Genomic DNA, 13,406 nt, shown 5'->3' with positions numbered 1-13,406 from the left:
TCTATTCAGTAGCTACTCTAACTGCCAGTTGGACATTTTTTGTACAAAAGGCGTATAAGCAGCGGCGTCTAAGGTTATGTAAAGTTCGAGAAAGCAGTCTTAGGTCACCACCATTTTAAGAACCCAAAAGCAATTTAAGAAATACTCGGTTTCTTCTGACTACTGCAACTGCTGTGAGTGCTTTTACAAGATAACTACTTCCTGCAGGGCGCTCGAGCAATATGTCGGTATATCAGAAGTTTATGTCACTATCAGCTTTATTAGCAAGAGTACCAGTACCAGGGCACCTTCTAACAGCTTACTAAGTGATTTAACGGCAAAGCTTGCACTCAAGTGGGAAAAGCGAGAATGCGTTGGCCACTTACGGCAGGCATTATAGCGCACAACCACACAAAGATATGCAGAAACTTACACATATTTACACACAACACATGACGCTTTGTAAGATGAGCTAATGTGGCTTGTGCTCAAATATGCAAATATACACATGCACACATATACATATAAATAGGCCTACAATAGTGCAGAAAAAAGCTAAGGGCACAGCTTCGCTTCGCAATAAACAGGAAGTTGTACAAAGCTGAAACGTCTAGAAAGTAATTAGTAAGGCTGGATAGTTGCAGACTGTAGTTGTTGTTAATTAGTATTTGATTCATTATTAATTATTTTCACTTTGAAAAACACATCTGTGGTCGGCATGTGAACTGATTTTTAACCTTAATGATTTAAAGAAAAATACAAAAATTACTAATGATGCATTTTTAGATTTAGTTTAGTGCTCAGTACTAATTAAAGGTTTCTGATCTATTTTGCTATAGCAATTAGCGAAAGGTGTTTACCGCTTCATTAGACTTCTAATAAATTTGCTTAAAAATCAATTTAAGGTATCAGTTGAATAAGAGAAAAGCTCTAATTTTTTGTTGGTTTGTTTTTCAATTGCGTGGTGAGCCTATTGTGGTACTTTTAATTGACTTTGTTGCGCAAGTGGCACTTCAATTAATTTGTAACAGCTTACTGATTTTTCAACAACCGTACGCATTGTGAGATGAAATACTTTGTCTACAAATATTTTAGTTTCTATTAGTAGTAGTAGAAAAGTGAACACCGCATATTGAAATAGTGTATTTTGAAAAATATAGAAGCATTTTGTAAAAAGTTGGAAACTTTGTTTTATATGGTTTTGGTTATGGTATGAACTATATTTTTATAAAAAAAAATAGTGGTGGGCTTATATTTTTGCACACCGCGTTGCACGCGACAAGAAATCGTAGTGGTTAGTGCAAAGACATACTTTTAAATGAATAGTGGGACTACCCGATGATAGGCAGGTATTTATAAAACTAAACCTTATTAAACTAAATTTGACACTCCTTAAAATGCTAGCGCGAATAAGTTCTCGATTTTGTGGCTTTACTTCTAAGTCAAAGAAAAATTTTTTTTTTTTTTAACACAAAAAAAATTAATAACTTGTTGCTCTATTTCTGCATATGGGCATTTTCACAAAAAGGTCAACCACGAGTGCAAAACTCAAACTGTTCCTGAGAACTTTTTGTTGATAAATAATAAATCTCAAATGTGTTTACTTTATAAATATAAAATAATTTTTCTTTTCTTTTAATTTTGAGCCGAAATATACAACGAATATACAAAATTTACAAAAATCTAACTCTTTTGACCAAATATACCAACTTTTTTCCTTGTAATATTCCCTTATTCAAAGCAATACTATGATGTTTTTATAATTTAAAAATCTTCTACTGATAGTAACATAATGTTTAACAAGCAGAGAGACTTAGTGGAGATCGAATAACGGTAGTTTTTTTTTTGATTACTTCTGCTTATATTCGTATGTCGCGTCCGTTACCGAAAAATAGCATTTATTGTTCTCATTAGTGCAAAAAGTGTTGAAGTATAAAATGCTTTCAGACTTTAAGCAAATAACTTATTTCACTTAAGAAAAGTAGCCATTGACTCTCGACAAAAACGATTAATAAAATTTATTGGTGTTTGAAATTCGTCGCGTCCGTTACCGCGAACGTTAAATTTTAAATAAAGTCGTAGAGATTGCACAAGATTAAAATTTTATAGATGGCAAAAATGGCAAAAGAAACAAGAAAAGCAATAACAACGAAATATAGAGAGAAAATGAAAGAAAACGTCGAGAAATGGCAGATATACAAGAAGAAAGAAGCTAAACGAAAGCAAGAGTATCGAAAAAGATTATCGCAAAAAATGAAAAGTGATAGCAATTTATTAGAAAAGAAGAAAGAAAAGGACCGTGTTAGGCAGCAAGTTTTGCGGCAAAAAAAGAGCGTAAATAATATTATGAATGAAAAGTGCATGGATAATACTTGTGACAGCTGTGTACACGATATTACAGACGATCTAGTTCCAATACAGTATATTAATCAATTTGATACGCAAATCAAATGGAAACAGTGGAGAAAAGTAGACGATCGCATAACTTTAAACTACACTATTGGTCCTTTAAGCGACTTAATTCATGATGTAGAGATTCAGCTACCAGCTTTTAAAATGCATTGTTTTATTAAACGTCACCAACAAAATTACTTTGAAATTAAAAAGAAAAATTTAGCAGCTAATGAAATTGCTATTGAAGTTGATTTTGCTGAAAATTATCGCTTGACAAATCGAAATTCAAGATGCCCACTTTAGTTATAACCAAGTAACAGTGTTTACGTGCGTAGTTTGGGTTCTTCGTGAAACTAAGTCCTATGCTGTTATCAGTGATAGATTGACTCACAGTAAATTCGACGTTTACTGCTTTATTTCCAAAATTATCAATATCTTACAAAACCAGTACAAAGGAGTTACCAGCATTTATATTTTCTCTGATGGAAGCACTTCCCAATTCAAAAATAAATTTATTCTTTCTAATATTTCAAGACTTGCAGCTGAATTTCATTGCGGAATCTTAGAGTGGAATTTTTTCGCCACTTCACATGGCAAAGGTGCTGTAGACAGAATAGATGCCGTAGTTAAACGAAAAGTCTGGCAAATCGTTAAAGCAAGAAATATCATTCTCGGTGATGCCTTATGCTTCTATGAATGTGCTAAGAACAACATTGATGGAGTTAAAATTTTGTATATCTCTGGAACACAAATTGATAGTTTTTCTAATCAACTGTCAGAGTTATGGCAAAATGTTCCAAATATCAAAGGAGTTAAAAGTATGCATTGGTTTTCATATTTCGACAGTAAATGTATTGAAGTTGCTCGGACGGCCTATTCATTAAAGAAAATAATTAAAATAGACCATCCTAAAAACTAATAACTTTTTTCTTAATTTTTTAAGTCGTTTTTACTGTAATATTACTTGAGTTTCTATTTTCAATAAAATTGTAGTGTTATAATGAAAAAAATTCTATTTCCTAACTCATGGAAAATTTTGTCGCGTCCGTATTTCTTCTATACTCAATTAAAAAAAAACGAAGAGAAAATTATCATATTTCATAAACCTACGAATAACAGTCATCTGTTCGCATTTATTAACATATATATTGTATATATATAAAAATCCTTAATTTGCTGAATTTTGTATATTTCTGAATGCGCCTCAAAAAAACTTCTATTTTTTGTCGCGTCCGTATCACTTTATAATTGCTTATAACTACGTACTTATTTGTAAAAGATCTTTCCCGTATATATAAAAATCTAGCACTCCGCCAGCCCTTTAACACAATATCAATATATATAAACTTTTACTTTGTCTTCATTGTTTTGGACGCACTTAAAAGCGTACAAATGTCGCGTCCGTTACCGTGAAAATGCCCATATAACAAAAACAAAATAAAACAAATAAATAAAAACCAGTGAACTATATTAAAAACCTCTTGAAAGCTAATTGCGGACAACAGTTTCGGTCTATCAAATGGAATTAGGAGCCTTAAGTACCAACTTAAGAGCATTTTCAAATGATTTTTACTTACGAGTATAGGCTTTTATTTTAAAGTTCTGATTAAAATCTTCAGAAAACATACTTTGCACTTAAACTAATACCGTCTGCATCTCTAAAACCAAGTACCAGATTACTTTTTGCAGTCATCAAATACTTAAGCAGTCAAAGCTCAATAATCCTATGGTGAAACGATTTCTAGGGATGTGCTCTTTAACATACCATTATTTAGCTCCGAGTGAATTTGACAGAATGTGTTTACAACAAAACTGAGAATATGTTGGTGATATACGAAAGAAATCAACCAATGGCACTTCGTTAGCGTCTGAACGACTAATTGGACGAGTGTGCGAATATGTGTGAAACGATTGTGGAAATTTCGGTTGGCGATAAGATTGTGTTAGTGATGTAAGAGAAAAAACACCAACACGGTCTTCGCTCATGTTGCTTCGTCCCTGTCTGATCCATAAATCCTTTCTCATTCATCCTTCGATCCTGCAATTTACCCATAGAAAATATAAATAACTCATCGCTGCGGCTATGGAATTTTTATTTGTTTTACTGTAGGTTTAAGTGTTAAAAATGGCAAAATAAAAAGATTTACAGACAAAAGCCGAGATATATTTACATTTGCATTTTCGCGATTTTCATTTTAACTCGAAATAAACATTTTCACTTGACAATTTGTGGTACACTGGCTGGTATAGAAAGCGGCGGCCTCAACTGTGCACAGTCATCAATGAGTAGCGCTGCTTACCTGCCAACCACCGCCCTCAGTCGTTTCGTTTATCGTTTTTTCTTTACTTCTTTTGTATTTTCTTGCTAAGAGATATACTTTTGGTGTTGCTATTTACTTCGAATTTCTCAGACTTTCCTGGCTTTGGCAGTCCAGAGGGATCGGGCAGGAGAAATGAGACTTCATAAATGCTCGGTTGGCTGGAGTAAACATCGCGATTCATAGTCACAAACCAGTTCATCATATCGAAAATATCACGAAAGTTACATTGCGCCACAACTGCGCCCGCGTCACGCCCATGCTGATGCGAATCGAAGAAGGTGACAATGTTGGCAGGAAATTCGATAATAAATAGGACAGTGCGATTGTCAGAAATCATGGCGGCGAAAAGGAAATGCTCATTAGGCTTGCCTGCTCGTCGAAATAATTGCAAACCATTATTGAGCGTCTGCAACAGTCGAAGTGCAATTGTGCGACATGTCTCACGTTCCGGATCGGCTTGCATGTGCGTGAAGAACCACTCCTTTAAACGGAAATGGGGTTGATTCTTCAGTACATTCAAAGCATCCGGTATATTGAGATTTTGATTATTCGACATTTGTAACGACACAGCACTGGCATGGCCTGCTTGACCGGTGATGAGGCGAGCGTAAGCGCTGTTACCTTTATTTATCGCTTCGGCGAATATTTCAACAGCACGCGGCGGTAAATCCTGCATACGTTGGCAATAGAATCCACGTCCCTTTTGCGCGACCATATTGGCCAGAAGAAGCGTGATTAGAGTACACGAATTGGTGCCACTGTGATGGAATTCGCCGTAGCGCGACTGACTGAACTCCCTGGGGAACCACCAAATGTTCAGGTTGCCATTGCGCTCGAGGACCGCCATGACAGCAAACCAATAGGGCTCTGAAGAATGGCCGTGAATTTCTTGCCGAGAAGAACAGCAAACACTTTTTACATATTAAACTGGCACAATTCGAGATTCTGCTTGCCGATGGCCGGAATTTTGAAACCTTGTACCCGCACTTTTTAAATTTTTTTGAAAGTTAGCAGATATTTATCTAATTTTTGTTTAATAAAAGTTCATTTTATAAAGGAAGAGAAAATTTTGATAATTGAGGGGGGCAGATATTTGAAAAGAAAAGTTTGTTGAAAAATTGAAGTATTCACATGTCGGAAAAATGAGTAGAAAAGCGACGATGTGCCACACAGACACAAAAGCATAGTTGTAAAGCTCGTTTTTGCTGGGCAATTGTGTATATAATGGGTATAATTCGAAGGGCTTTAATCGCTGTTACGCTTAATGGACAGTACCAACTATCTTATCGTGTTTATACTTTATTTACAATATAGACATGAAGAAAATGCAAAATGTTCAAAATGATCATAGGGCATCGACAAGTTCTCTACATGTATTTTGGGCTAAGATTTTTGCCTGATTCTAGGCTATGTGGATTGCTTCCAATTCTCTTTTAGTACAGCGGATCCATGTATTCCGTGGACGTCTCCGTCTGCGTTACCCTTTTGGGTTCTAGTCCAACACAGTTCTGGCGATCTCGTTGTTTAGTCGGCGTATAATATGGCCTAGCCAAGTCTATTTTCTACCCCGAATTTCTATTTCGACTGGGCTGGTGTTTGTGCTTAATAAAAGCGCTTCATTTGATCAAGGTTGTGACTTGTTGCCTGCATCAAGAACCAAGTTGTGCAACCGTATAACAGCACTGCCTTGACACTCCAGTTGACGATTCCTATTTTTGTGCTCTGTGTGATGTGCTGCATCTCCAAACTTTATTGAGTGTAAGAAGAACACTTCTCACATTATTTATGCGGTCGTTGACATCTTCTTCGTAGTCGCCGTTTTAATTCATTTTGCTGATAAAGTAACAAAAGCTGTGTACATCTTCAATGAATTTAAGGCCAAATTTTGCAGCATTCTCCGAGAGACATTTCAGTTTGATCTCTAAATGCAATACTCGAAAAAACATACATCAAGAGAAACTCATTTATAGGTACTCCAGCGGATGCCAAACGGGCAAGAGCAGGCTAAGCGTTGAGCCCAAATGTAGAAAGGAGAGAGTAGGTGACAAACGGCATCCCGGTTTTTATCTTCGGGACAAGCCAAAAGGGGTCCTTTCTCGTCCGTTGAAGCGATCTGTAATTTCGGCGTTTCTATACAGCTCGCTGAGCAAGGCAGCCATCTTCTCTGGAATGCCTTTGATCTGTAAAGGAGTCCACATTGTTTAGCGTGAGACAGTTCCAAAAGCTCGCTCAAAGTCTACAAAAAGGCAGATACAACTGCGTGTTAAGTTCGGCTGACTGTTCAATGCTTATATGCAGAATATTAATGCCGAAAGCCATCTTGTTCCTTGCGTAGAATGGGATCGAGCCACTGTGGAATTCAGCCACTGTGTTTGCTCAAGTAGGAAAATCACAACAATAAAAATTTCGCAAAACTAATCTATGTCGTTGAAAGGACACTGATAAAACATACAATTTTTCTTCGTTTTAGAATTAATTTAATTTGACACGTTGTGCGCCTAAAAGTATACAACAGTTAACAACGCTGCACAAAATTAGAATCTGCATACTAAAATATTTACTAAAGCCGAATGAAACGTGACAACAATACCAACACAGTATGTATATGTGCCCCAATTGTGCAATCATGCGAAAATGGTTAAAACTGCGTAAGGTGAAAATACATACATAAGTGCCCACATACATATGAACCCGCATACGCTTGTCTGTTGGGGGGAGAGTGTCGTAATAAAAATAAAAAATAAAATAAAACGATTGCCTTTGTTTACTCTTAAAATGAAAAAGTATTTTAAACTTTCCAAGTTTTTTAATAGCGACTATTCACAAAAACGCAGTTCGTTTTTAATTTACAACAAGTAATAGGCAGCATATCTTTTAATCCCGCTCACTTCAGTGGCTTATATGGAGGAGATTGCATTGTTGCTTTGTATGCAATTTGTTTTCTTGGCAAGTGCTTTTATGCGACTTGGTAGCAAACCAAAAAATGCATCAATTTTCAAACACTGATATTTTTAAACTATTCGACATATTTTTCTTGCCCAATTTTTTTCGTTAATTTTTTATAAAAATATAGGCCATTGTGCAGCATTCACAAAAATTTAACAAATTTCAAAGAACTACTATAAAAATCTAAAGTTTTTGTTCTGAATCTTTAGAAAGCTTCTGGGCATACAGTTTTGTAGCTCTTTCAATTTTAGTACAATAAAATGTAAGTATGAAGTCACTCGAAAAAAGCATTAACTTTTGACATTTCCTTGTTGTATATGAGGTTGACAATTTTCTGCCCTACAAAGAAGTTCCAAATACTCGTAACCTATGTGATTTATATTAAATTGAATGAGATTCACAACTGCATATCTACAAAACTCTAATCAAAAAGTTGACAACTATAGTCTTATAAAAAATTAACGAAACAATTTTAGCATATTGATTTAGAAATCTGACATTCCCTTCCCTACGCCAATGGATGAAAGTCTGAGGTAATTAATTCAGACTCTAATAAACCATATTTTCATCAACATAAACTTGAAGAAGTCTGAAATTGAATATTCGCACTCACAGTTGGTCACATACCACTGTTACTCTCATGCGGCCAACAACAATACATGGCCTTAGCTGGAATACAATTCTCTAAATTCGAAAAAATCTGCTTATGTTTATGCTACGTAGAATTCTCGGAACGTTAACAAGATCAACAACTTCGACGCCCACCCACATTAGAAATTGTTTTTAGTAATTCTGCTGATTCATTTTAGATATTATGCTCAAACAAGTCGTTTTCTTCGTCAGTTTTATTAAAAATGCAATATAACGTTTTCCAAACCAGTTATCATTCTTAACACTCGCGCTCGATTTATTCATGCGAAATTCTATTTATAGCGCACAATTCGACGTAATTTACAATCACCACGCTTAGTACTTACTTATGTGTACATGTAGTTCATTTTGAATATTTATATATACGAGTATAGCACTTTGCAACAACAATCGCGCACGATCGTACTTATTTTTAGCGAAGCGATAATTGCCAAACGCAGCTGCAAATTCTAAAGTTCTCAAAGCTTTCTTGAATTCCTCACAATATTAATATTTTTCTTATGCAAATAATATGAAAATGTTCTTCTTGTGCTTCTCTCGCGCAACCAACCACACATACCCGAAGCTAGAATTATTGAAAATAATTACATACGGCGCTGTGTAAACGATTATAGCTGAATTTCGATGAGCTGAATATGAACTCAAGCGCGCTTATGAGCTCTAGAAGAGTTCTATGCCACAGAATTTTATACCAGGATACTGATTGTTTCATAAATGTAAATAAATGTAATTTCTAATACGTTATAGGAGCTTTCAAGAGCTGAATATAGCTTTAAATGCCTTTAATTGATGGATAGAGGACTGAATTGCGTTCGTGAACGAATTTTAAGTTCTACAAAAGTGCGGTTTTTCAGGCGCACTGAATTTGAAACCGTTTGGAAAAAATCCGAGTTTAAGTAAATTAATTATGTATGTCACAGTATTTTCTACAATGGAAAAAATCAAGTATCGTACAGTGATGGAATTTTTGTTTTTGGGTGATGTAAAAGCAAAGCAACTTTTTGAACCAATGTTGAAATAGTATAAGGACTTTTTGCCATCAATTAGTATAGCGGAAAGGGACGTCCAAAAACAGCAACAGCACCAGAAATACGCAGTATAATAACTATAAGTTGCGCTGGCCTAAAGGTATCCCTATTTAGAAAGGCAACGCGAATTGATTGGACAGCAAAGCCTTGAAGGTAGACGATTCTACTTTTCGGTTCTCTTCGTTTATAATCTTTTAAGTCCCGATATAAATTGCTGTGAGCTACTAAGCTCAATTAAACTTCAAACAAAACACCCTGGGTTCGGGTAGGTTAGTTTAATTGTAGATCAACGGTGAGGTGTATACATACACATACACTAGTATACAAATACTAAAAATTTGTATCTCATTAATAAAGTGATTTTTGAACTAATTTAGGGTCGCTGAACACGAAAATAAGTTTCATTTATTTTTCCAAAAACACTTCGGAAAGAAATCTGCGATTCGGCTTCACATTTCCGTAATGCAATTGTAATGCACTTTAATATTTTTAATTATTTTTTTTTCACAAAGCGCATCAACTAAAAAGATTGAATAAAAATAAATACCTTTTTTTTAAACGTCAGTACACCTAAAAGCACTGTACCAAATGACACAGATCATCGCAAAGAGGCGGAATATACATTTCGAATGATGTTCCAAAAAGTTATTAATTTAGTTTTATTAATTTTTCTATAGTTTTTGTAGTTTTTGCGATAACGGGGAAAAAGACCTCCAAAACAGATGTTTTGCCCATATCTCGAGAACGCTTCTTTGGAATAATATGTAAATGAACTCAATTTCGTGTTCAGCAGTACTTTTTTCTAACAGTGGTCGCCCGTCGGCAGGCAATGACAAAGCTCCGAGTGCATTTTTGCCATGAAAAAGCTACTCATAAAAATATCTGCTGTTCGGAGTCAGTTTAAAACTGTATTTTCCCCCATTTATGGAACACCATCAGGACGCATATCACAAATCGGAGGACGAGCTCGATCTTATATTTTTTAGTACTTTTTTCGCGTAATATTCACAATAAAGCAATATCGAGCTGATTGTTAAATTAAAAAGTCTACAAAATTTTTCTCAAAATATGCAGCAACATAAAAACTGTAAAATTTAAATTTACGCTAACGATATTGAATTATCGATCTTGAGATGGTGTTATCGCACATCGCCAGCGTGGCATACAAACGCAAACTCATATCTTTACGACTCTGTTTACACTTGGAAGCGATTGCCTGAGCAAGCAAACTGAAAAGAAGAACTACACACTCTCGCACACACACACACAGGCACCCGTTTACTGGCTAAGTTAACTGCATTGTTGAGCTATTTTTAGCTGCGAAACTTAAACGCGATACTTATTTTTATTGCAAGCACTCCAACTGGCCACTGTCACTAGTTGTTGTGCCATCGACTCGTAATACATATATGTGTGTGTATGTGTTTATTTCACTCTTGTTTTCAGTTACATTATTTTTAATTTTGTTTATGCGCGCATACCCACACCTTTGTGCATATGTATGTATGTATATTTAGTTACATATGTAAAACATTTTCTAAGTAAGTACTTCATCTTGCTGAGCTTTCTTAATTATTTATTTATTACTTGACAAACGCTACTGGAATACGGGTATAACACAAATATTTGCTTTGCTGTAGTAGTTATCGGTGTTCTCCACCACTGCTTCGCATGTGCCGCCACCCACCCGCTTACTTTGCTTTGGGGACGACTGCTTATTTATGGCTACACGGCAACAAATATTCTTTTGACTGAGTGACTGACGCTGTGTTGTTGATCGTGTTGTCGTTGTAGCGCTTTACGAGCATTTACTTATTGTCTTTTTGGTTTGCGTATGTGTGTGTGATTTTCGCGAGTTCGCTGTTTGCGCATTTTCGACGCCGAAGGCATGGCTTATTAGAGTTTTCGCTATCTAACGTCGCGCCATGGTATGCTTTATGGCAAACGTTTTTTTTTTTTGTTTTTGAATCGTGCCCCCGCACCCAGCAGCATTCGCGCACCGCCGTAAAATTCTAGTTTTTAATTCCAATTACAATAGCGGCCTTTTTGTAATTTAACGTTTATTTTTCAACCGACAATTTGTATATATTTAACACCACTACGCTAATATTTGCACTTTATTTTTAGCTTTGACACCCCCCACTTGTCGATCGCTCGGCGTTTGAATCCACATGATTTACACACTTTCAGAGACGTATATATATGTATCTGCAGTTAAATATTTTCGCACATTCAGATATATTAAATACACACAGACATACACAAAATATGCCATATCCGATTGGGCGCTGGCGCTTGCGGCACCCAGCTTCTGACGTCGCGGGCGGCAGTGTTCTAATGAGTAGCGCGTGTTTGTCTGTTGGTAGGTACACACATACCAACGTTCAAATATACTAAGTGAGCGCATACATCGGTTAGACATTAACGACTATCTGACTGCTTTTGCGCTTACAGTTGTCTAGCCGTTGCGCCCCGCAAATGATAACTGTCTGACTGCCACGGGAGCAGTGCCGATGTCGCATAAATGCCTACTATCATATGGAGGTTATTCGCCTGAACTCGTTTGTAAGACGATATCACCAACAATAATGGCACCACACATAAGTAGGTACACATGTAAGTATGTAAATATTTCAGATATTGTAATTATATGCAATCGGCTTTATCCGCATAAGTTGATATTAAACACCTGCAACGGTTCACTCATTTGGCGTTCTAAGTCACTCGCATAAAACTCTGCTACTTGATCTACATAACGCTAACTCAACATCTGAACTAAAGAGCATGTTTACGAAGAGAGAGAGTGATCTCACTACACTGCAATAACGATAGATGTTTCATTTATTATTATTGTCCATTGTGTTCATAATTCGAAAAGCAATTGATTTGAGTGGCAAATGAATCGATTGGCAATATGGCAATTACCGTTTGTAAATTAGTTTAAAAATATGTAAACATGTAATTGATTTTACTGTTGAGTACTTAGAATATATGTATACGAACATAAATGTAATTAGGTATGTATTAGAAAGAGGTGGAATTTTATGTACATACATATGTATCTAAAAGTTTTTTATTTCATATAACAAAAGTAAATTTAATTCATGAATAAGTTTAATAAATAACAGAAAATATTAGCGTACACTAATTTAATATATTCATATCCATATTATAATGTAAAAACATTATTTGATGCACAGAAAATGAATTGGAACCGATTGCACTTCGCTTCTCTGATATTAAGTTCCTTGCTTTTGAGAAAAGCCTTTCCGAAGCGGCACTACTGGCTGGAATCGCCAGCAGACTATTGGCTACTTTGAAAAGCAAAGGGAATTGTACTTGGTGTAAGCGCCACCATTGAAGGACGTCGAATTCGTCATAATATATGACGCTAGTTGATTCGTATCTGATAATCTCATTATTTATATTATCTTCTTCATTAGAACTTTCAGCTGGTTGTAAAAATGCTGTGAAAAGCTGCGTTTTCCGAGTGGTGGGCGGGTTTTCAGGTGTAGTTTGATGGTCTTGGATGGTCGTATCGTTAAAGTAGCTACACATTAGAGTCTTGCATTCATCTCTTATGAGAGTCTTATCATTTTCGTTGAAAAATATTAACTTGTTTGTTGGCGGGAACAGAAATACGGCAAGTTTGTGATATACTGTAAGATTTTCAAAAACAATGGTGTCCAACAAATTATTTAACTTTTCTTTAAAGTGATTTATGAAAGCTAAGTCACTTTCACGAACTGAACAAGTACTTTTTAGTCTGTTTATGTGGGGTAGTACCAAATGCAGCGTTGGATACTTTTCACCTTCTAGTTCCTTTGATGCTTCTTCGAAAATCTCTAATACTTTTAATATTTCCTCTATATAGCTTAAGCTAATACTATTCAACTTAGACAGTTGTTGTTTGGCTTGTAAAATATCAGTAATTTCTGCCCAGTTTTTTTTTACTGAGCTCAGCAAATAAAATATTGAGTTCCACCTGGAGGGTGAAAAGCTTTTTAAGGTCGTTTGTAAACCGGAATTCTCTCCAGATTTCTTAAAAAATTTAACAAGCTTGGTAGCTGCATCACATAGCTCATTG

The 13,406-nt window shown here is 35.6% G+C and overlaps 2 protein-coding genes across 5 annotated transcripts in view; both read right to left on the bottom strand.

Annotated features, from left to right (window-relative positions):
- Positions 1 to 13,406, bottom strand: part of LOC128860698 (receptor-type guanylate cyclase Gyc76C-like) — a 150,188-nt gene that overhangs the window by 31,020 nt on the left and 105,762 nt on the right. The window lies entirely within an intron of this gene.
- On the bottom strand, positions 4,450 to 5,816 carry LOC128860704 (uncharacterized). The gene has a single exon (XM_054098378.1). It carries the CDS (start codon positions 5,539 to 5,541, stop codon positions 4,717 to 4,719), a length of 825 nt encoding a protein of 274 aa, XP_053954353.1. The 5' UTR covers positions 5,542 to 5,816; the 3' UTR covers positions 4,450 to 4,716.

The sequence above is a fragment of the Anastrepha ludens genome, chromosome 4, assembly GCF_028408465.1.
Source record: "Anastrepha ludens isolate Willacy chromosome 4, idAnaLude1.1, whole genome shotgun sequence".
Lineage (NCBI taxonomy): Eukaryota > Metazoa > Arthropoda > Insecta > Diptera > Tephritidae > Anastrepha > Anastrepha ludens.
The sequence above is the reverse complement of the archived record's forward strand: the minus strand, read 5'-3'. Positions and strand labels throughout refer to the sequence as shown.

Bases quoted from the DNA above. Each gene is read 5' to 3' on its own strand.
- LOC128860704 (XM_054098378.1), bottom strand. From the start codon at position 5,541: ATGGCGGTCCTCGAGCGCAATGGCAACCTGAACATTTGGTGGTTCCCC.